Here is a 23,246-nt window from a genome sequence, read left to right on the forward strand (position 1 = left end):
CTCTTCAGCTTGAGGCGAGCGCTCTATCACTTGAGCCACAGTGCCACTTCCGGTTTTCTGTTGGTTTATTGGAGATAGGAGTCTCACAGTCTCTCCTGCCCGGGCTGGCTTTGAACCGCAATCCTCAGATCTCAGCCTCCTGAGTAGCTAGGATTACAGGCGTGAGCCACCAGCGCCCAGGGTGAGCGCAACCCCCGTCTCTCCCAGCCCTACTCATCCTTTCCTTATCTAGTTCCATTTTCACATATGTACCTTGAATATTATTGCTGCATTCACCTACTTTCATTCATCTATCTCCTCTTGGCCTCCCCTGGCTCCAAACAACACATTGCAACTTCCTGATATTCATTTTGTAAGTCAGCTAGTCAAAGGAGTTACCCCATGGCAAACTTCCCCTTTGTATAGCACACTGTAGTCAATGTGTTTGTGTATATGTATGCATGTGACCCTGTACACATCGTCATATATATGTTTATAATTTAGTCTAACTTGCAAGGTGAGTTCTTTACACAGCTGGTGAATGATGAAAGCTACATGTAAACACATGTATTTAGTTCTATATAGTAAGTCCAGTTATATGACTTTATGGAAGCAAGGAGGAGGAGTCTATTCTAACCTCAGGGGAAGCGCTAGAGGATGCCTAGGAGCTGGCAGGGTCTGAGCTGAATCTTCCAGCAGAAATCCAGCAAAGTGACGGTAGTAGATTGAGACTTGAGAAAACATTTCAAGAGTGGAAACTCTTTTCAGGTAAGCAAAGGTATGGTGGCTGCAGCAAGACATGCATTGGGAATTGTGTGCAGCTCACCAACTGTAAGAAAAAAGCAGTGTTGTAAAGGAAGCTGGAATAGAGCACCAGATCATAGGGACTTAAACTATGTGCCAGGAGTCCACAACTTGATCTTTCCTTCCTTCTCTTTCTTTTTTTTTCTTTCTTTCCTTCTTTCGTTTGTTCATCTGCTCCTTCCTTCCTTCTTTCCTTTCTTCCTTCCTCCCTCCCTGCTTCCGTCCCTCCCTCCCTCTCTCTTTCCCTCCTTCCTTTCTTTTTTTTTTATTGTGAAAATACTGTACAGAGGGGTTACAATTACATGGACAAGATAATGAGTATATTTCTTATCAAGCATTGTAGCTTCCTCCTTTGTTTCCCCTTCCCATCCTTTCCCAGGCTCCCCTCGCTCCCTCCTTCCTTTCTTTTTCTTTTATAAAGTGCAGTTTCGCTTATTTTATTACCACTTTCTGTGGTTTCCTTCCTTCCTTTCTTTCCTTTTTTCTTTCTTTCTGTGTGTGTGTGTGTGTGTGTGTGTGTGTGTGTGTGTGTGTGTGTGTGTGTGTGTGTGTGTGTGAGTGTGTGCTAGGTCTGGAATTCAGAGCCTGGAGTTCTGGCTTAGTTTATTTTTATTTATTTATTTATTTATTTATTTTATTTTATTTTTATTTATTTTTGCTCAAGGCTAGTCTTCTGTCACTTGAGCTAGACCTCCACTTCTGGCTTTTCTGTGGTTAACTGAAGACTCCTTTAAGTCTCACAGACTTTCTTGCCCAGTCTGGCTTCAAACCAGGATTCTCGGATCTCAGTCTTCTGAGTAGCTAGGATTGCAGGAGTGAGCCACTGGTACCTGGCTTTACAACTTAATTTTTCAGACAGCTGGGAACATTGGAGAATCTAAAAAGTTTAATATGGTCAGGTTTACATTTTTAAGAAAACCAGCCAAGTATTGAGCACATGCTTTGAGAGGTACAAGCCTTTGAGCTAGGTGATCAGGTAAGTGCTCATGGAATGAGGAAATAAATCGGGAGAGAGACAATGCAGGCTGGAAGTTGGTCACTAAAAAGGAGAAGGGGAAATACCTGAAGAGACGTGTAGAGCATAGACTGGCAGGACCTGGCATATCAACAAGCGTGGGAAGTGAAAGAGAAGACTTCCTGTTGCTGGATGTTCCTAGATGGCGTAATCAAATATTTTGGAAAAAAACAAGGTGGATGTGTCCAATAGACAGTTGCATTTGAAGCTCAATCTGAACTAGAAATACAGATTTGGGAGTCACAAGTGTAGAAGAGGCATTGAAAACCATGACATTGGGTGATTTTCTCCAGGGAGGCTCATCAACACTGAACAAAAGATAGAAAGAATGCTAGGGATAGCCACATCTTACAGGTGGGCTGGCAAGCGTGGGATGCCTAGCCAGACCCTGTCTCAGAAAAAAGAGAAGTAGAGTGGAAGGAAAGAGAAGAGGAGAGAAAGGAAAGACTAAAGGCTAAGCAAGCAAAGACAAAATAATTGTAAAAAAAAAATGTTGTGTTTGGCACATCTGATTTGCAGGTTTGAAGCATCTATATTGTTAAAATGCAGCACAGTTCTCCTGAAAAAATGGCCAGTGGATTTGGCAAATGATCCGGGCACTGGTGGCTCATGCCTGTAATCCTAGCTACTCAGAGGCTGAGATCTGAGAATCATGGTTCAAAGCCAGCTGGGCAGGAAAGTCTGTGAGACTCTTTTTCTCCAATTAACAACCAAAAAGCCAGAAGTGGAGCTGTAGCTCAAGTGGTAGAGTGCTAGGCTTGAACACAAAAGCTCAGGAACAGCACCCTGGCCCTGAATTCAAGCCCCAGGACACAAACATACACACACACACACACACACACACACACACACACACACGTTTCATAAAGAGGTGTTTCAGAAGAGTGGGGTTGGAAACCAAACTGAATATTAGGACTAAGGCCTGAATGAGAGATTTAGTGAAGTTATAGACTAAATAGCTCATTCTTCCAGGAAGTAGAAAAGACAAAAACAGCTTAAATGGCTGACCTTCCCACTCCAGATGTTCTAAGCTCCTTGAGAGAAAGAGTTTAGCAGTGTAATATGTATATTCATATTTATATTTAACCAGTATTAATTTGATACATGGCTGTAAGGAAATAACACCAAATCTTTAAAGGGTTTTTCTTTTTTTTGACCAGTTCCTTTTTGTGCAGTCAATTATTTCCTTCTGATTCTTTGAATGCTGGAAATCATTCAGGCAACTGAGAAGCTTCCCACAGACATGTCCAAGTCTCATTTTGAGACTCAAGCCATTTCCTGCTTTGGTCATTAACAAAATAATAATAGCTGTTGTTTGCATAGTAATCAGAATTCCATCAAGAAATGCTGCCTGCATTAAATGTTAGTGGTGTTATTTTTATAATCACTAGTATTAGAATAATAAGGTTAGGACTTTGTTCATCTCTAAAAAATTTCATATTGTTCAGCAAGATTGAAAGAGTCTCTGCTTTTAGAAATCAAAGGTTTGAACTTTGTACCCTGTGGGTGCATTTGAAATAGTCATTGGATGACGAAGCTGTTGTTTCATCATCCCTAACACAGTAGAAATGGGCCCATGGTTCATGCCTGTAACACCAGGCTCTGAGCTCAGGCTTCAGTATGACACAAAATATAATGATTTAAAGGACTGGTAGAGAAACTTCCGTGATACATTGGATTTTTACAGGCTTTAAAATCCTTTACAAAATGAATAGAAAATTATAAGACACTAAAATAAAACAATTATCATATGTGAGTGGTGATTCTGGTAAGTTTGCTAGAAATCTGTAGTGCAAGACTGATGGGAATAATAAAACTTCAGTTACTGTGGGTTTCAGGCTATTACATCAGGATAAAATGAGAAGCTGATTCTTGCTTCCTTCTGAAATCTTAGGCTTTTTTTTTTCATTTCATTTTCCTCTGATTGCATCTCTTATTTTTGATGGCTTGATCTTCCGTTAGTAGAACTGTGGCTATAAGAAAGAGGTATGGCTCAAGGGGTAGAGAGCCTGCTGTAATCCAGAAAGTGCACTTCTGTGCACACACACGAAACAGATATCAATTCATTTCAAACGTGCACAGTCTCTTAAGATAGGTTTGAGCTATAATGCTTGATTAAGTAGTTAATTTTAAGAGTTCAAAATGAGCGGTAGAAACAGGAAGAAAATACAATGAAAGATTGCATACTACGGGTTGTGGATGCAGTTTAGTGGAGCTTATTTTAATGTATGTTAAAAACAAACAACAACAAAACAACCCTACTTTCTCCTTAAAGTGTTCTTCAACTAAGAGAGGAAGGAAGAAAGGAAAGAAGGAGGAGGGAGGGTGGAAGACAGGGAGGGAAGCTAGAAAGGACGGGAAGAAAAGAACGGAAAGGAAAGGAAGAAACAAAGTTGATAAACTAGTCTCATGGCTGAACGCTAAAAGACCAGGCCTGGCTGATGGGAATCTCCAGTCCCAAAATGTGAAAGTCCACTCCCCGACTTCTGCAGGTAACAGGTGTCTGAATTTCCCTAAGCAGGCCAGGCCTGGCTGAACTGGACCCGCTCAGTGAGTTTGCCCACCAGGCCTGTGTAAAGTACTTCAGGCTGAAACCACAGACTTACAAAGCCCCCAAACCCTTTGTACCCTTCACCAAGGCCTTTAAGTCCCTTCACCCCGGTCCCCCAGTACTCCTCCGGTCTTCTGACTCTCCTCAAGTCACCTTGGGGTCCCTCTTCAGCTTTCCAATAAAGCCGATCTGGTCTGTTGAGGTCCTTTTCTGCTCTTTCTTTATTCTGATGCCCTCGTGACTCAGTTTCCTAACTCTGGGAACGAGAGGACGTGGTTCTTTTGTCGTGGGGCTCCAGTCCTTGTGGCATCTCGCCTGTCTGGTTTACTTGGGCTTAGGAGAGGAGAGGTGGTTCTGACCCAAGCTGACTAGTTGGGTTGGCGTTGGCCACCTTTGGCTTTGCAAGGCGCCTGGTTTGTTTAGAATACGCAGCGGATTCTGACGCAGCGGATTTCCCCCGTTCCCCTTGGGTGCTCTTTGCTACAGCTCGCCGAAAGCCTACGTTGCACCGGCGGCCTGTGGCAGGCAGCCGATCGGTGTCCCTTTCGGTTTTAAGACCGGCCGGGACTCGGGGGACACGTAATTCCTACGGTTCGGTTCCCTCGTCCCGACAGGCGGAAGGATTGGCCGACGGGGACCGGGGCGGGGGACCGGAAACACCCGGACTCCCGCGCCGGGTCGGGGGCCGGGGGGCGGGGAGGTGGTTTGCGCACGGGGTGCAGACTGCAGGCCGGGGTGTCCCGGGCCCGCACGGCGGCGCGGGGTGACGGGATCGTGCGTCAGCCCCGCGGGGTGAGAAGGAGGCGGGCCGGGGGCCGCGGGCAGCCGGCGCGGGCGCCGCCGCACGTCCGCAGGCTCGGCGGGGCCGGCGGCTCCGGGGCTGGGGGCGGGCCGGGGAGGTGCCCGGAGGCGGGGCGGCGCCGCGGGCCCGGAGGCGCGGGCTTCATCTGCGAGCGCGCGGCCTGCGCCCGGGTGCTGGGGACGCGGAGCGGCGGGGCCACCATGAGCTGGAGCCGGGGCTTCCTGATCGGCCTCCTGAGCGCAGCGTGGCTGCTGCGCTCCGGCCGCGGGGACCAGCAGCCTCCGGAGACGGCGGCGCAGCGGTGCTTCTGCCAGGTGAGCGGCGAGCGCGCCCGGCCAGGTGAGGGGTCGGGGAGGGGGCCGTCATCGCGCCTCTCCCCCGGGGAATGAGCCCCCGACCCCGGCCCCCCCGGCTAGGGTCGCAGACCTCCATCCCTTGTCTGGCAGGGCGACGACCGGTGTGTTTCCATGCAGCCTGGATGCCGCGCGCCCTCCCGCGATCTGCACCCCGCCAGGGGCGTGGGGTTCGCCCTTCCTGGCCTTCCCTGACGGTGGGAAAGGGGGTGTGCGGACGGTGGGCACCCACCCTAGTCGCTCTTTCCGTAGAATCTCGGCCGGTTCTCACTTCGAACTTGACCTGGAATTTGGGGTGCCTGTGCGGGTGTGGCTTCGCCAGCCCCTCCGCGTGTTTCCTTTTTCCTGACTTGTCACGGTGTTCTATCTGACTGGTGATGTTTTCCTGTCTGGCTGTTATGGTGTTCTAACGTGTCACCCTTCACTCCTAAATATAAAGTTTGGTTACGAGTTTAGGATTATTTCCTTTCGTGAGAGTAAGAGGTGTCGTTTCCCTGAGCAACAAATTCAATTTAGTTTTTCTGTCTTTGTATTTTATATTTCAAAACCATCCCTTTTTTTTTTTTTTTTTTTTGGTGGTGATGTGGGAGGGGAGAGGGACTATAGCTTAAGTTCATTTTGGGTGAGGTCCTTTAGAAGAGGCAAATTGAAATAACTCTGAATTTCATTTTGGCAGTCATCAGGAACGGCCAACATGTAGCTTAGAATCATTCAGTAACATCTGAAGTCAATGTTTGTATTATTCTATTCTTTGGAAAGTGTAGCATTCTTGTTCAGATGTTTTTGTTTTCATGAGACATGGTCTCTAGGCTGACCTTCAACTCCTGATCTTTCTGCCTCAGCCTCTCAAATGTTGGTATTAGGTATGCACCACCATGGTTGGCTGCGATTACTTTTTTTTTTGTTTTGGTACTGGGCTTAAACTCAGAGCCTTTAGCTTGTTAGGCTGGTGTATCACCGGAGCCATATACCTCCAGCTCTGCTTTTGCTGGTTATTTTTGAGATAGGATCTCCAGACTTCTGCTAAGGCTGGTCTTGCCCCTTGACCTTTCTGCTCTCAGCTTCCAAAGTAGCTAGTGAGCCATTGGTAAATGGTTTTATTCTTTCAAGCTACATCTTGGTGGGTAGCTTTACATTTTTAAGCTGGATGTGGTTACACACTTCCGTAGTTCCAGCTACTCAGGAAGTGGAGATAAGTGGATCCCTAATTTGAGACTGGTCTGAGCAGTTGCTGAGACCCTATCTCAAAAGCAAAATACAAACAAAAGGGCTGAGGGTGTGGCTCAGGGCCTGACTCTAATGGTGGTGAAGTTGCCTAGCAAGCATGAAGCCCTGGGTTTGATCTTCAGTACTGCAAGAACACACACACATTATATATCTATATCTATATCTATATACACACACGTACATGAGATAACCAGCATCTACATTATTCGATTTATGAGGATTTTACCATTCATGAACAGACATAACATGTATGTATGTCCATGGTACTGTCCAGAGAGGAAAGAAGCACTTCCATACATATGAGTGGCAGAGATGTTATTTCTTTCATTGTTTTATTTGTGAGGGGCATTACTGGGGCTTTGGGAATTGAACTGAGGGCCTCTCTCTCTTTCTTTCTCTCTTTTTTTCCCCTCTAGAGCCTATCTAGTGCTCCACTGGCATGCCTCTACTTCTGGCTTTTTAACTGGTTAATTAGAGATAAGTCTCTTGAACTTTCTGCCCTGGCTGGCTTTGAACCATGATCCTCAGATCTCAGTCTCTGAAGTAGCTAGGATTACAGGTGTGAACTACTAGTGTCCTGCTCTTTCTACTGACTTAAATTCTTGGATCTTTTGTTTTGCTGACTAAATTGGGAATTTGTAAAAGAAGTTGGAAGAAAATTGCTGCCATACAAGTAAGACATTGGAAAGGTGCTCTTCTTCAGCGGCTCAAAGGACATACAATCAAATACTTAGTAATTATGGACATCACACACCCAAAGTTCAATCAGCTGAAAATAAGTACAGCAGATCCTTGGTATCTGTGGGTACTGCCATTAAGGAAAAAAACACACCTGCTCAGGAGTTTAGTACTGTGTTATGGATGCTTGATGTATTTTTCTTAGAATACCACCCAGTTTCTACTCAAAACATACTGCCGTTTAAGAAATTGCAAAATTTCATTGTGTTAGATCAACTAAGCACATTCTGTAAACTTTTTTGCCTTGGGAGAATACTTTTTTTGTTTTTTGGTGCCAGTCCTTGAACTCAGGGCCTGGCACTGTCCCTGAGTTTTCATGCTCAAGGCTAGTGTTCTACTACTTGTGCCACAACTCCATTTCTGGCTTTTTGGTTGTTAATTGGAGATAAGAGTCTCACGGGGGCTGGGAAGGTGGCTCAGTGGTAGAGCGCTTGCCTTGCATGCATGAGGCCCTGGGTTCGAGTCCTCAGCACCACATAAGCAAAAAGAAAAAAGCCGGAAGTGGCGCTGTGGCTCAAGTAGTAGAGCACTAGCCTTGAGCTGAAGAGCTGAGGGACAGCGCCCAGGCCCAGAGTTCAGGCCCCAGGACCGGACACCTTCCCCCCTTGCCTCCCCCCCCCCCAAAAAAAAAAAAGAGTCTCATGGACTTTGTGGCCTAGACTAGCTTTGAATCTTGTTCTACCTGGACTAGCCTGGACCGAGATCCTTTTATACCCATAACTGGAATGACAAGTGTGTATGACAACACTCAGCTTTTTCTTTTATTGAGATGGGAGTTTTGCAAACTTTTTTTGCCCTATCAGCTTCCCATGTAGCTGGGATGACAAGGCTAAGCCACTGTACCTAGGTATTGGTTGAGATACTTTGTGCCTGGGCTGTCCTGGCACTGTGGTCTTATTTCTACCTCCCAGATAGCAAGGGTTATGATTGTGAGCCACCAGTGCTCAGCTGATTTTTATAACTATATAATAATAATAATTATTATTATTTTATTGCATTTGGTTAAAACCTCAGATAAATCTGTGAATAAGGATAGGTGCTAAGATTTTCAGCCAGGCTGGGAGTTTAGCAGTAGAGTAAAAAGCAAATGCATTTGCTTTTTCTCCCATCCCCAGCTTTACAAATCTGCCTAACACTGTGAAGTTTATACATTTTTACATTGTTTACTCTGATCAGTGATTAAGGGTCCCTCTTTCTACAATATCCTTAGATTTAAATAAAAAAATCTGTTAGGCACCTTTCTTTTTGTTTTAGAATAGGAGTGGCTGTCTCTTTTTGTCTTCAGCGTCAACTTTAAAGAATTGTGAATTGGCTGGAAATGTTGGTTCTGGTTTATAATCCCAGCACACAGGTAGCTAGGCTGAAGCGGGAAGAGAGCAAATTCAGAGCCAGCTTAGGCAACTTAGTAAGATGGTATTGAGGAAGGGAGGAAAAAAGGAAGAGAGAAAGGAGAGAAGGAGAGGGAGGAAGGAAGGGTCACATAGTAACAGACAATTGTAAGAGAAATAGAAAATAGCCTACTGAATTCCAATACAATAAATGAAGAGTGTATGTTAGTTCTCTCTGGCTAATAGTAGAAGGGATGAGGACGGAGAAGGTAAGGTCAGTGAGACAAGCATGATGATAGACATGTACAGAAAACCAGGATGAGAGAAAGGGAAGAAAAAAATAAGAAGCGACAAGAAGAGACCATTAGTGCAAAAGATTTATTCAACCTAAGTTTCTGTCCACGGTGTCCACTGATCTGAGTACATACTCAGATATAGAGGTTACTATGGCCAGACAGGCCTACAGTTTGGTGGGTGATCCTCGTGGTGGGTTGATGGCAGACATAGGTCCTAAGCATGTAAAAAGCAATTAAGAAACTGTGCGCTGGCTCACATCTGTGATATTGGCTGCTTAGAGGGCTGAGAACTGACTGCTTTGAGCAAAAAGGCCAAGTGAGAGCACAAGGCTGAGTTCAAGTCCCATTATGAGCATGCATGCGTGTGCGGGCACACACGCGCGCGCACACACACACACACACACACACACACAGCAGTTTGGAAGCCAAATGGGTGGTACTAGTCTTTATTCCTAGCACTGCTGGGGGAGGGAAGGGCTGAAGTAGGAGGATTGGGAGTTCAAGGCCAGCCTGGGCTATATAAGGAGACTTTGTCTGAAAACTAAAACAAAGTAAAACAAACTAAACAACAGCAACTCTAGTTCCCTTCTTGTTGTCTATTACCCCTTCTGCTTTGGCTTGCCACATCCTCAGCACCCCTCCCCTCATACTGTTGCAGGGGTACCTGGGTTACAGTTGGGGTTCTGCTCACAGGATATCCTCTCTGGTCTGAGCATGAATTGGATATGTAGTTGCTTGACCTAGAAAGACATTGAAGTAAAATGTATAGAGTAATCAGAATAAGTTCTGTCAGCATTTGTTCAAGTCTACTGTCATTAAGTTTTGAGGTGGAGATTTAAAACAAAGAATTAAAAAATTTTCCTTTTGAAATTTCAGAGTCTTGGAGACCTGGTGCATAATCTGTGCTTAGACTATGTTAGGGAAATTATAGTACAAGATGTCCAGAAAATTATTTTGCTTAGCGAGCTATTTCAGATGGGTTGATGGCTTCAGTTAAATCTGAACTTGGTCAGTTACTGCAAATGCCTATTGGCTACAAGTCTTACTAAATTGATTTCACTCACTGTGCGCTCTAAGTTCTTTTGAAAATAATATCACAGTGTTTCTTGTTCAAATAAGTGTTTAGTTATATAGGACAACTTCGTTCTATACAACCCCTTGCTTTTTTTTTTTTTTTTTTGGTTGGCCATGGGGCCTAAACTTTGGGCTTGGGCGCTGTTCTTGTTTTTAAAAAAGTAATTGTATTAGCCAGGCACCAGTGGCTCACAGATGTAATCTTAGCTACTCAGGAGGATACTGGGATCGGAGGACCACAGTTTGATGCTAGCCTGGGCAGAAAAAGTTCAAGAGACTCTTATTTCCAATTAGCTACCAAAGAAAAAGCTGGAAGTAGAGCTATGGCTCAAGTTGTAGAGTACTAGCCTTGAGCAAAAAAGCTCAGGGAAAATGCCCAGGCTTTGATTTCAAGACCCAGGACCAGAACACACATGCACAAAAATTCCTATCAATATATAACATAATTGTCCACACACAAATGACTATTATTGTGTATGTCTGTCAATAGTTTGAGTAAATAACTCAATTATACTCAAACCCAGGGCCAACCCTTTCTTCAAACCAAAATAGTATATGTAATAGGCGTGGCTTTTAAGCCGATAAAGGCCTTCCTATTTATTATTGCTTTTTGACAAATATTGCTCCATTCATACTGTTAGAGAGAATGAACATGTAAACCCTGTCTCAATTCATGGATCTCTTGGATATATTTTCCAGGAGTCACTTCAGGAGAAAAACTGAAGCCCAGCTATGGAGGCAGTATGAACCTCTTTTGCATTTCATTTGATTAAAGAGGAATGAAAACTCAGGCCATCTTCATATAATGAATGCTAGTCACTCCTAGAACCATCAGAGTTGGTAGATGTCTACCAGACTCATGAGAGGGAGAGCTCAGATACTCTTAGGAAGTATCCTCTGTGAAAATAGATTATTTTTAGTTTGGAATGCACTGTAGATTTACTCTGTAAATAGGTATTTTAGGTGCCTTAACCTGCCAAGTATCTTAAGTCAATTTTACAACTGGTTTAAAATTTTAGACTGCGAGATTGGGATATGGGAAGACACTTGGCAATCTGTGGGATGGGATTGGATATAAGCCCAAGATTAAAGCCTAGTGAGGTGGGTTGTTCACAAGTTCTTCTGGAGCACTGTCCACTGACTCCTAAGTGACTGTTGTGGTCCAGGCTTTTCCATATGAGGAACACGGAGAAATATTATCATGCTTGTGTCTTTTGAGTCAATTGACAACAATTTGTAATAAAGCTAAGATTTTAAGGTGGTGATAGCTTTTAACGTTCCTGACACTTCCAAATTTCCACTTGGTTAAGGAATGAATAATTTTCTTTTTTCCTTGTTTTTGGCAGAACTGAGATTTGAGCTCAGGACCCTGAACTTGCTAGGCAGATACTCTACCACTTGAGCTATATGCTCAGCCTTTTTTTTTTTTTTTTTGCTTTTGTTATTATTTTAATAAGTTCTTGGTTTTTTGCCCAGGCTGACATGGACCACAACCCTATTTATACTTCGCTCATAGCTAGGATGACTGGAGATTACCACCACACCCAGCTTTCATTGATTGAGACTGAGGTCTTGCAACCTTTTCCTTCCAGGCTGTCCTTCAACTGTGATCCTTCTTTCAACCTCCCTAGTAGCTAGGATTATAGGTCCAAGTCATATTGTTCCTGTGTTCTTCACCACACATGCCTGCTATTTTGTAATCCATTCATCTACATCTCCCCATTTCCTCCTTTTTGTAAAAAATATTTTTTTATTGTGAAAATACTGTGCAGAGGGGTTACAATTACATGAACAAGGTAATGAGTACATTTCTTATCAAGCATTGTCGCCTCCTCCTTTGTTTCCCCTTCCATCCCTTCCCATCTCCACCCCCTCCCCCATTTCCTCCTTTCTTCACCAATTTCAGTCTCTGAAGAGATTGTACTCTCTTCAGATAGTTTGTATATAGATATGTTTGTGCAAAATTTTCTTTCTGTGTCTGCTTTATTTCATATTACATAATGTTTTCCAATCTGTTTACAACATGGATAGGTAAATCTCCTTTTTTTGTTTGGAATTGGAGTATTTCCTTTGTGTGTGTGTTGGTGTCACATTTTGTTTATCTTTGTGAGTATGAGTATTTAGAGGTCCGATGTATCACATGAAGACTACAGTTAGGAATAGTTATTGTAAGTCAGGATTTTGCTCACTGGGTAAGTTATAGGGGAATATGGGTAACTCTAATATGGTATGTTACTATATGAATCCCATAGCATGTAGTATACTTAAATATATACAATATATACAATAAGACTGATTAAAATTTTTAATATTTTTTCAGGATCACAAAACATAGTAAAATTTAATAGACCTAAAGTTTTTTGGCAAATAGACACACTTTGAACACACATATTTTTTTGCCCCTCATTGAAGTATAATTGACACTGTACAGGGAGTGCAAGATGTCCTTAGGAGTTCTGCTTTTGAGGTTAAAAAGAAGATATAGCAGGGTGCTGGTAGCTCACGCCTATAATCCTAGCTACTTAAGAGGTTGAGATCTGAGGATCATGGTTCAAAGTCAGCCAGGACAGGAAAACTCATGAGACTCTTATCTCCAATTAACCGCCAGAAAACCGGAAAACTGGAAGTGGCGCTGTGGCTCAAATGGTAGAGTGTTCATCTTGAGCTGAAGAGCTCAGGGACAGCACCCAGGCCTAGAGTTCAAGCCCCATGACCCACCAAAAACAAAAGAAGATATGAAAAATTGCATCATCCAAGTGTTGTCAGTCTCCAAAATTAGGATTTGGTGGAGCTGGAGGTGTAGTTCAATGGTACAGTCCTGTTTAGCATGCTCCGGGCCCTGGTTTGATCCTCAGCATCAAAGATAGAGAGGAGAGAGGGAGAAGGAACAAGAGAGGGAGAAGAAGAGAGAAAGAGAGTGAGATGGAGCGATGGAGGTAGAATTAGGATTATAAAGTTATTATGTCCTCAGAGGTTTTAGTAAGGAACAAGGTCATATTTGTATATGATATAAAAAGTTATTTTTATGATAAATATGTAGATCAGATATCTAGAAACTGAATTAGTCTAAGTAAGACTAGAAAAATCAATAAAAAGTGTTAATGCTTGAATATTGCTTTTTTTTTTTTTTTGCTCTGATCCTGGATGGGCAGCCTGCGGGCGCGCGCGCGCACGCACACACACACACACACACACACAGACAGACACACACACACACAGACAGACACACACACAGACACAGACACAGACACAGACACAGACACACACACACACTCATGGTCTCCTGCCCCCCTGCCTGCAAGGCAGGTGTTCTACCACTCAAGACACCTTTCTAGCCCTTTAGGCTTTGGTTATTTGGTTATGTTTTTAGACAGGGTCTTGCTTTTTGCCTAACCTAGCCTAGACCATGATGCTCTTATATACACTTTTTACTGTAACTGAGCCAACACACACACTACCATACTTTCCTTTCCTATTGAGATGGAGTCTTATGAACTTTATTTGTGTGTGTATGTGTCAATACTGGGGCTTGAGCTCAGTGTCTGAGTGCTGTCCCTTAGCTTTTTCCACTCAAGACTGGCACCCTACCACTTGAGCCATACCTCTACTTCTGGTCTTTTGGTGGTTAATTGGAGAGAAGAGTGTCACTGACTTTCCTGCCTTGATTAGCTTTGGACCACCATCCTTAGGTCTCAGCCTCCTGAGTAGCTAGGATTACAGTTATGAGCCAGCAACACCTGTCTTGTCTCGTTAACTTTTTGCCCAGGTTAGCCTGGAACCATAATCCTCCCAATCTCAGCCACTGGAGTACCTAGATTTACAAGCATGTGCCACGCTGCCTAGCAAATAGATACATTTAATAGTTTGATCTAGTCAATAGGATTTAAGACATCACTGTTAAGCATTTGAAGGTTAGGATTAGCTTTGTGGTTAGTTTATTAGTTCAGTGTTGCTAATGATAATTTGTTTCTAAGAACCATTCCAACTCTAAAAGTAGTTGTTGCCCAATATTGGGGGGGAGGGGAAGGTACTTACAATGGATTAGTGTCCTTTATATATAAATTTAGTTTCATGTCTCTTGTTTTTTCATCTCTCTCTCTCTCTCTCTCTCTCTCTCTCTCTATGTGTATATATATATATATATATATATATATATATATATATATATGTACACCAAACTTGTCTGACTTGCACATCCTCTACAGTTAAAATAGGAAAGACTTAGACAGTGAAATACAAGAACACAGAGTGAGCCAGGCGCCTGTGACTTACATTTATAATCCTACCTACTCAGGAGGTTAAGATCTGAGAATCACGGTTCAAAGCCATCCCAGACAGGCAGTAAAGTCTGTGAGAAAAAAAAAGCTACAAGTGGAGCTGTGCACTAGACTTGAGCAAAAGAAGCTCAGGGACAGCACTTAGGCCCTGAGTTCAGGCTCCTGGACCAGCACAATTAAAAGAACACAGAGTCTTAAGAAAAAGAAATTGAATGCAACTGGGCTTCCGGTTAAATGGGTGGAAACTGGAGCAGGAAATCCTCAGGATGGCCAAATAGTAATGCTCCCTACTCTTCTACCTCTGTTGCTTTGTGCCTTTTAGAATTAGCCCTGTCTCTGCCAGTTGGTTCAGGTGCTCTTTAGATGTCATGATGGAGTATGGTCTGAGTTGACTTATTTCCTGGCCCAGCCCCTGGAAAATGCTTCTACTTTGGGCAGGTCAACCTGGAGTCTCGAGGGGAGATTGCAAAAGGGCTGTCAGGGGCCCAACTCTGTGTGTGTGTGTGTGTGCACGCACGCGCTTGTGCGAGCACATGCACATGCCATTATGAGATTAGCATGCCTTCCAAAAGCATTCTTCTAGGGTTATAGTAACAGCAACAGTATGACTAGGTTATTAGGTTTTTTTCCTGTCTCATATTAGAAAACTATGACTGGGAATGAGGATAGGGTTGGTTGAGTAGAAGCCTTTCTTTTATTCCTTTATTTGACAAAGGATCCCATTATGTATCTTTGACAAAGGATCTCATTATATATCCCAAGCTGACCTGGAGCTCATGTTCTTCCTACCTTAGTACTGGGATTACAGGTGCACACTGCCATGCTCAGCTTGAGCAGACTTTTTTTTTTTTTTTTTAAATAATAATCATGTGAGGAAGAAGAACCTTACTGCATCTAGGAGATTTTAATTCAGCATTTCATTTTCTTTGTAACAGGTTAGTGGTTACTTGGATGATTGCACCTGTGATGTTGAAACCATCGATAGATTTAATAACTACAGACTTTTCCCAAGACTGCAAAAACTTCTTGAAAGCGACTACTTTAGATATTACAAGGTATTAATTTTTTTGTGTGTGTAAGAATACTTCTGACATGCAATTACATTTCTTAAGAATTGCTTTGAGATTATGGTAACAAAATAGTTAGAAGTTTGGATATCTATTGGCTTTTTTAATTTCAATAGCAATTTTATACTCTGGTGTTAGAAACTCATTGGTTAAATTGAAGTCAGAACAGAAACTCTTACATTGTTTTCAAAATAGTTCAAACTTCTTTCAAATGTCATATTGACTCTAACTAATGAAAATAAATTTTAAAAAATTGTGATGAGGCATTTCAACCCATTACTTTTTTTGGGTCCGGTCGTGGGGCCTGAACTCTGGGCCTGGGCGCTGTCCCTCAGCTCTTCAGCTCAAGGCTAGCGCTCTACCACTTGAGCCACAGCGCCACTTCTGGCTTTTTTTTTTTCTTTTTGCTTATGTGGTGCTGGGGAATCGAACCCAGGTCCTCATGCATGCAAGGCAAGCACTGTACCACTGAGCCACCTTCCCAGCCCCCCATTACTTTTTTTATTTCAACCCATTACTGTAACAAGTCACTTGGAACATGTTCTGTTAAGAGAACCACTGAAAGAATCCAGAAAACTAGGTTACTGGAGTATTTGGTTGCTGTCTTAAAGCACAATTGGCTAACTGTTTTCTACTGTTAAGTGTGGCTTTAAAACTATGAGAGTTGCTGTGCGCTGGTGGCTCACGCCTGTAATCCTAGCTACTCAGGAGGCTGAGATCTGAGGATTGCGGTTCAAAGCCAGCCCGGACAGGAAAGTCCGTGAGACTCTTATCTCCAATAAACCACTAGAAAACCAGAAGTGGCATTGTGGCTCAAGTGGTAGAGCACTCGCCTTGAGCTGAAGAGTGAGGGACAGTGCCCAGGCCCAGAGTTCAAGCCCCATGACTAACCAACCAACCAACCAAACAAACAAACAAAAACTATGAGAATTGGTCAGCAGTGATATAAGCCAATGTTGACTCCTAGCTGCTATCTATTTAGTGGTGCATGTTGTGTTTCTAACTACGTCTGCCACTTACCTATGTTAGGTACACATCTGTACAAATAGGTGAGTGGAATCAATAGCATAATTGTAGACAGCATAGCAGGCTGTAGCATCATAATTCAACAGCTGGCAATGTAATCTCAGGATTCATATTTCTACAACTTTTTTCTGTTATCATTTAACAGGTAAACCTGAAGAGGCCATGTCCTTTCTGGAGTGATATCAACCAGTGTGGAAGAAGGGACTGTGCAGTCAAACCTTGTCAATCTGTAAGAACCATATAAACATTTAAGAACTACTGTATCTTTACTGTCAGGTACAGTCCCTTCCCCCTTCCCCTGTGCTGAGGCTTGAACCCAGGTCCTGGAGCTCTCATTCAGCTCATGGACTTTCCTGCCCAGGTTGGCTTGGAACCTCAATCCTCAGATCCACAGATCTGCAGCCTCCTGGCTAGCTAGGATTACAGGTATGAGCCACTGGTGTAGGGCTTACTTTTTTTTTTTTTTAATTAGCTTATGTTAGTTATTATGGGGAGGGGCAGATTTCATTGTTACATTTCTACATATGTTTACAATGTATCCAATCATTCTCACCTACTCTATTACTCTCCCTACACTCCTTTCCCAAACAATTTAAAAAGATTTCATTGTTCTGCTTTCAAAATACAAACACTTTACTTGGAAAGTCCTCTTTCTTCCTCCTCCTTATCCCAATCCCCTTCCACTAGTACCCCCAGTCTTTTTCTCTTTCCCTGCCCCTATTCCCCTTTTGGTTTAGTTTTCATTGAGTTTCTTTAGGTTGTTTTGAAGATTTTCACAAATACACACCCCCCCCCAAAGATAAGGCTGTGTACACACACACACACACACACACACACACACACACACACCACACACACACACACACACACACACACACACACACACACACACACACACACACACACATCTTCAACCTAGCAATTAATTTAGGAGTTTCACCTAGCAAAGAAATTGGACTGATGTTCAAAGATGGATATAAGGCAGCCACAAATATTATAGAGCTGATTTTGTTGAGATGTAGGCATTGGACACTGTTTATTCTTGGTTGGGATTTTTTATTTTTGGTCGTGGGGCTTGAACTCTGGGCCTCAGCATTGTGCCTTAGGTCTTCAGCTCAAGGTTTAGCACTCTATCACTTGAACCACAGCGCCACTTCCCGGACACTGCTTATTATATGAGAAAACATGTCCAGCTATTGAGAACAATACCCACTGATCTAGTTCCAAGTGTGGAAGGTTCACCATGGGGTAGGCTGTGTGTGGGTCCTGGGGATATAGTTGGCAGTTTCAGAGTTCTGGTTCTATCTCTGCTCTTGGCATCACTGACTCTAAGTTGTTCCTGTAGTCAGAAGTAGCCAACATGACTAAACAGTTCTGCTTTCCTTAGTAAAGTCCAGGGCTCCTTAAGAAATGCTTGATTCTAAGAGTGAAGCAAGCAATATGAACCCAGAATATTTTGCCATCATAAAATAAATGCTTCTAAGGGGCTTCCCAGGCATTATCCAAAGGACACAAGTGCTTAGTCAGTACTTAGTATTTCCTAGTGGAAAACAGGGGACAATTTGAATCCTAAAGGGAATAATGTAAGTTTCTTATATTTCCATGTTGTACTATTCCATCAGTTTTTTGAAATTTTATTTTCTTTTAAGAAATCATATTGGGGGGGGAGATGGGAAGGGATAGTAAGGGGAAACAAAGGAGGAGGCAACAATGCTTGATAAGAAATGTACTCATTACCTTGCGCATGTAATTGTAACCCTTCTGTACAGTATTTTCACAATTAAAAAAAAGAAATCATATAAAACCATGTAATTGAAAATCTGTTAACTGCAAGGTTTCATGAATTTTTCTCATAGATAGTAGAAATTTAAAATATTTTTGCAGAAGACAGAATGTTGTCAAAGAATATGCATTTTTCTTTTTCAGGATGAGGTTCCTGATGGAATTAAATCTGCAAGCTATAAGGTAGGTTCATAGGCTTATTGCTGCTTCTAGTATAGATATATATTTTTTCAGTTCTATGGATTGAATATAATATAATTCATGGTAGGCAAATATTCTGTCACCTGAACAAATCCCTAAACCCTTTTGTTTGTATTTTGTTTTTGAGATAGAGTCTAACTTAGCTTGGACAGGCTTCCAACTTGTAATCCTTGTGTCTCTTGAAATACAGGTGTATACCACCATGCTTAGCCTTGGGTCTAGTTTTTTAATGAAAAACTGAAAGATCCATTTCCTGTGTCATTTATTGCTCCATTTCTCTTCTCTCCTGATGGTTTAATTTTGGTGCCAGTCTTGGGGCTTGAACTGAAGGCCTGGGTACTGTCACTCAAGGGTGGTGCTCTATCACTTGAGCCACAGCTCCATTTCCAGCTTTTGGGTGGTTAATTGGAGATAAGAGTCACAGACTCCTGCCTGGGCTGACTTTGAACCATAGTCCTCAGATATCTGCCTCCTGCGTAGCTAGGATTATAGGCATGAGCCACTAGAACTCAGCTTTTTCCAGTTATTTTAAAACCAATCTTAGATAAACCCATTTGTTTATAATTGTTACATGGTTGTAAGATTTCAGAATTAAAGTCTCAGAAGTAAGGTAGATACAATTGAACTTTTTCACCTAATAGAACCTGTGGAAATATTTGGTTTAAAATATTTGCACATGGGCTGGGATGATGGCTCAGTGGTAGAGCGCTTGCCTTGCATGCCTAAGGCCCTGGGTTCGATTCCTCAGCACCATATAAGCAAAAAGAAAAAAGCTGGAAGTGGCGCTGTGGCTCAAGTGGTAGAGTGCTAGCCTTGAGCTGAAGAGCTGAAGGACAGCACCCAGGCCCAGAGTTCAGGCGCCATGACCAGACCCCCCCCCCCCCCCGAAAAAAATATTTGCACATATTTTACTTTGGAGAATGTTTTCTTTTTCTTTTTTTTTTTTTTTTGTCGGTCGTGGGGCTTGAACTCTGGGCCTGGGCGCTGTCTCTCAGCTCTTCAGCTCAAGGTGAGCGCTCTACCACTTGAGCTACAGCGCCGCTTCCGGTTTTCTGGTGGTTTATTGGAGATAGGAGTCTCACGGTCTCTCCTGCCCGGGCTGGCTTTGAACCGCGATCCTCAGATCTCAGCCTCCTGAGTAGCTAGGATTACAGGCGTGAGCCACCAGCGCCTGGCTTGGAGAATGTTTTCTTAAGTAAAAAACTTTGGATCTGTAGAAAAGGGTCCATTTAAGATATTAATAGTTTAAAGTTAATTAGTCATAAAAAATATAACTTTGAAGAGAGTGTGAGTAATTTTATGAAAAATTAAAAATGATGAGAGCATATTTGAAAAATATTTTCTTCAGCAACATGCCAATGATATCACATTAAGAAAAATATAATTTATTCATGAAGCTAGAGAATTATTAAATAAGAGCTAAGAACAATTGTTTGGTTTGGCTTATTTTTAAATATTCAGATAATCACACTAGGGTTTTACATTTTTGTTGTGGTATGCACAGATCTATTTTAAAACAAATTTTCTCTCTTTTTTTTTGTGCTGATTCTGCAACTTAAACCAGGGACTAGGCGCCGTCTCTTAGCTTTCTTTGCTTGAAACTGGGGCTGTACCATTTGAGCCACACTGACACTTCGGGCTTTTTGGTGATTCATTGGAGATAAAAATCCCATGAACTTTTCCTGCCTGGGCTGGCTTTACACCATGGTCTTTAGATCCCAGACTGTGGGGTAGCGAGGGTTATAGGCATGAGCCAGCAGCCCTTGAGCTGGTTGAGCTTTTATGCATATGTAAAATGTTCTAGAAATGGGAAGAAACATGGTTATTTAGGAATATATTTTGAATGCCTAAAGCTATTAGAATAGTTTTTATAAGACTTGGTAAGCTCTGGGCATTCTTAGAATCATGGAACAGGTTGAACTTTAGGTACATGTGATCTGGCTGTACTGACAGTTACTACCTTTATGGAAGGGAAAATGAATGCCCTCAGTATTGGACTGCTTGCCTCATGACTTCCTTCCAGCTCAAAAGTTTTCTTCATGAATACTTTACTAATGGTTTTTCTTAGAACTGTAGTCTCTGTTTTGTGAGCATGATCATAAACTGTTCTCCAACAAAAACAAAAGGCCACACCTTTTAATATGAGAACTTGTTTTTACGTTTGGAGGCCAGAGTGATGGCAGCAGGTATACAGAAGGACTCAGTGGACTTCTACATTGTGTATTAAGGTTTTTTGTTTTTTTTTGGCCTGTCCTGGGGCTTAAACTCAAGGCCTGGGCATAGTCCCTGAGTGTCTCTGTGCTCGAGGCTAGCGCTCTTCCACTTGAGCCACAGTGCCACTTCTTTTTCTGTGTATGTGGTACTGAGAGATTGAACTCAGGACTTCATGCATGCTAGGCAAGCACTCTACCACTAGGCCACATTCCCAGCCCCTTGTGTAATAAGTTTTTAAATGTAATAAGTTGCATTCTATTTTGCTCCCCTTTTTGTTTTAGTACTCGGAAGAAGCCAACCTCCTTGAAGAATGTGAGCAAGCTGAGCGACTTGGGGCAGTGGATGAATCGCTGAGGTGTGGTTTGTTTTGAGCAGTAGAAGTAGTACTCTGTTTCTTTTGTGCCATGGGTTAAGGAAGGAATGACACTGTTCTCTTTGTTTGAAGTGAGGAAACACAGAAGGCTGTTCTTCAGTGGACCAAGCATGATGACTCTTCAGACAACTTTTGTGAGGCGGATGGTACAGCACTTTTCTTTATATTTAGAATTATACCTAAGAAAACAGTCTTCTAAATGATTGATTGATTGCTGGTACTGGAGCTTAAATTCAGAGCCTGGGTGCTATCCCTGAGCTTTTTTTGTTCAAGGCTGGTGTTCTACCACTTGAGTCTTACATCTGTCTCCTTCTGGCATTTTTGTGGTTAATTGGAGATAAAAATGATATAAACGTTTCTGCCCAGGCTGGCTTTGAACTTCAATCCACAGAGCTCAGCCCCCTGATTAGTTAGGATTATGGGCATGAGCCCTTCATGCTCGGCTTGGGAGTTAACTTTTAAATGATTATAGAGTTTCTGTTTTGGGTCATGGAATAGTTTTAGAAGTGAAAAATGGCAATGGTTACATATCATCATTAATAACACTTTTAGTATACAACATATGGTTTAACTGGAAAATAATGTGATATTTTAAACCACAAAAACAAATTTCCAAGAAAACTGAATTTCTGGGAAAAGAAATTCACCCCATAAGTTTTTACAGTTTTTATATCTAATAGCTTATAATGATTATTTTTATTGTTATTCATTTGCTGGTTCTGGGACTTGAACTCGTGACCTGAGCACTGTCTAGCACTCTATCACTTGAGCCACAGCTCCACTTCTGGCATTTTGGTGGTTAATTAGAGTAAGAGTCTCAAAGATTTTCCTGCCCAGCTTGGCTTTGTACCACTATCTCAGCCTCCTGAGTAGCTAGGATTAAAGGCATGAGCCACCTCCCACAATTTTTGTAATGTAATCCATGCATTTTGTTCATTACAAAACCTATTCTTTATATTGTTATTCAAATATTACATATTTTCTTTAATGGTTATCTGTTGTTGCTTTTGGAGAAATGAATATTTAACCATGAAGTCACCACTGCAATCTCTAACATTAATCCAGGGTTCTGGTGTTCAAATTTAATCAAATAGAACCTCCTAGAACTTTTTTTTTTTTTTTTTGGGTCCGGTCGTGGGGCCTGAACTCTGGGTCTGGGCACTGTCCCTCAGCTCTTCAGCTCAAGGCTAGCACTCTACCACTTGAGCCACAGCACCACTTCTGGCTTTTTTTCTTTTTGCTTATGTGGTGCTGGGGAATTGAATCCAGGGCCTCATGTATGCAAAGCAAGCGCTCTACCACTGAGCCACCTTCCCAGCCCCCTAGAACTCTCTTTTTCATCAAGTCATAGCTTTTCTCATTCTTCCTGTTCTAAATTAGATTGTTAGTCTCTTAATTGGCCGAACACATTCAAATCAAATTGACTTGTGGTTATCATTCTATGGCTTTTTTGTAGGGGATTAAGATTTTTTTTTAAACTCAGTGAAAACAGTGTTATAGATCATTTCCATTATAAGAAAAAGAGAAAGGAAGAAAAGAAAGCTCTTATTTTGCTTATTTTTAATGTTGTGACTTCTTTTTTGGAAAAAAAAAGCAGCAGAAAAGCTTTCCTTAACAGAAAGCATGGCCATGTGTAGGCATATATGTATCTTTAATGCCTAATTTCAATATCCAAAATCAGGAAAATGCTGAAAATGAACAATTCCTCCTTATGTTTAGCACAGATTCATTTAGTGTAAAGATTCATGTGCTTCACTGAAGAAATGTCTGGTCTCTTTCGTTCTTTTTCTCTTTGTTTTTCCGTAATCTTTCTCCCCTTCCCCTCCCCTCTTTTTCTGGTGATGCTTGGTCTGAATGCCAGGCAAGTGCTCTATCACTGAATTCACCCCTAGCCCCACAGTCTTAGTTTAAATTATTGATATTAACTATTATTGCTGCCTAGAAATTATTCTTTATTTTCAGAGCTCCTAAACAATCTTTTCATCCCTTTCTTGTTGTTTTCTGACATGTTTGATTGAATAGCACTACTCTAGACCTTGCGGGAATAATATTCAATATGTGTGTGTGTGTGTGTGTGTGTGTGTGTGTGTATACAGTGCATGTGTGTATAGTGCATGTAGTGGATGACTTTAGATGACT

General features: G+C 42.2%; 1 protein-coding gene across 1 annotated transcript in view; it reads left to right on the forward strand.

Moving 5' to 3' along the window:
* The first annotated feature begins 5,312 nt into the window (after positions 1–5,312).
* The window catches only part of LOC138815814 (ERO1-like protein alpha), a 45,134-nt gene continuing 27,200 nt past the window's right edge, over positions 5,313–23,246 (forward strand). Inside the window, exons 1-6 of the mRNA XM_070005171.1 lie at positions 5,313–5,465; positions 15,380–15,499; positions 16,683–16,766; positions 18,464–18,502; positions 21,016–21,089; positions 21,180–21,253. Of these exons, the coding sequence (XP_069861272.1) occupies positions 5,352–5,465; positions 15,380–15,499; positions 16,683–16,766; positions 18,464–18,502; positions 21,016–21,089; positions 21,180–21,253 (505 nt within the window). The 5' untranslated portion in view covers positions 5,313–5,351. The remainder of the gene's footprint in view (positions 5,466–15,379; positions 15,500–16,682; positions 16,767–18,463; positions 18,503–21,015; positions 21,090–21,179; positions 21,254–23,246) is intronic.

This window comes from Dipodomys merriami, unplaced genomic scaffold (assembly GCF_024711535.1).
Source record: "Dipodomys merriami isolate MVZ:Mamm:240054 unplaced genomic scaffold, mDipMer1.0.p SCAF_670, whole genome shotgun sequence".
NCBI lineage: Eukaryota > Metazoa > Chordata > Mammalia > Rodentia > Heteromyidae > Dipodomys > Dipodomys merriami.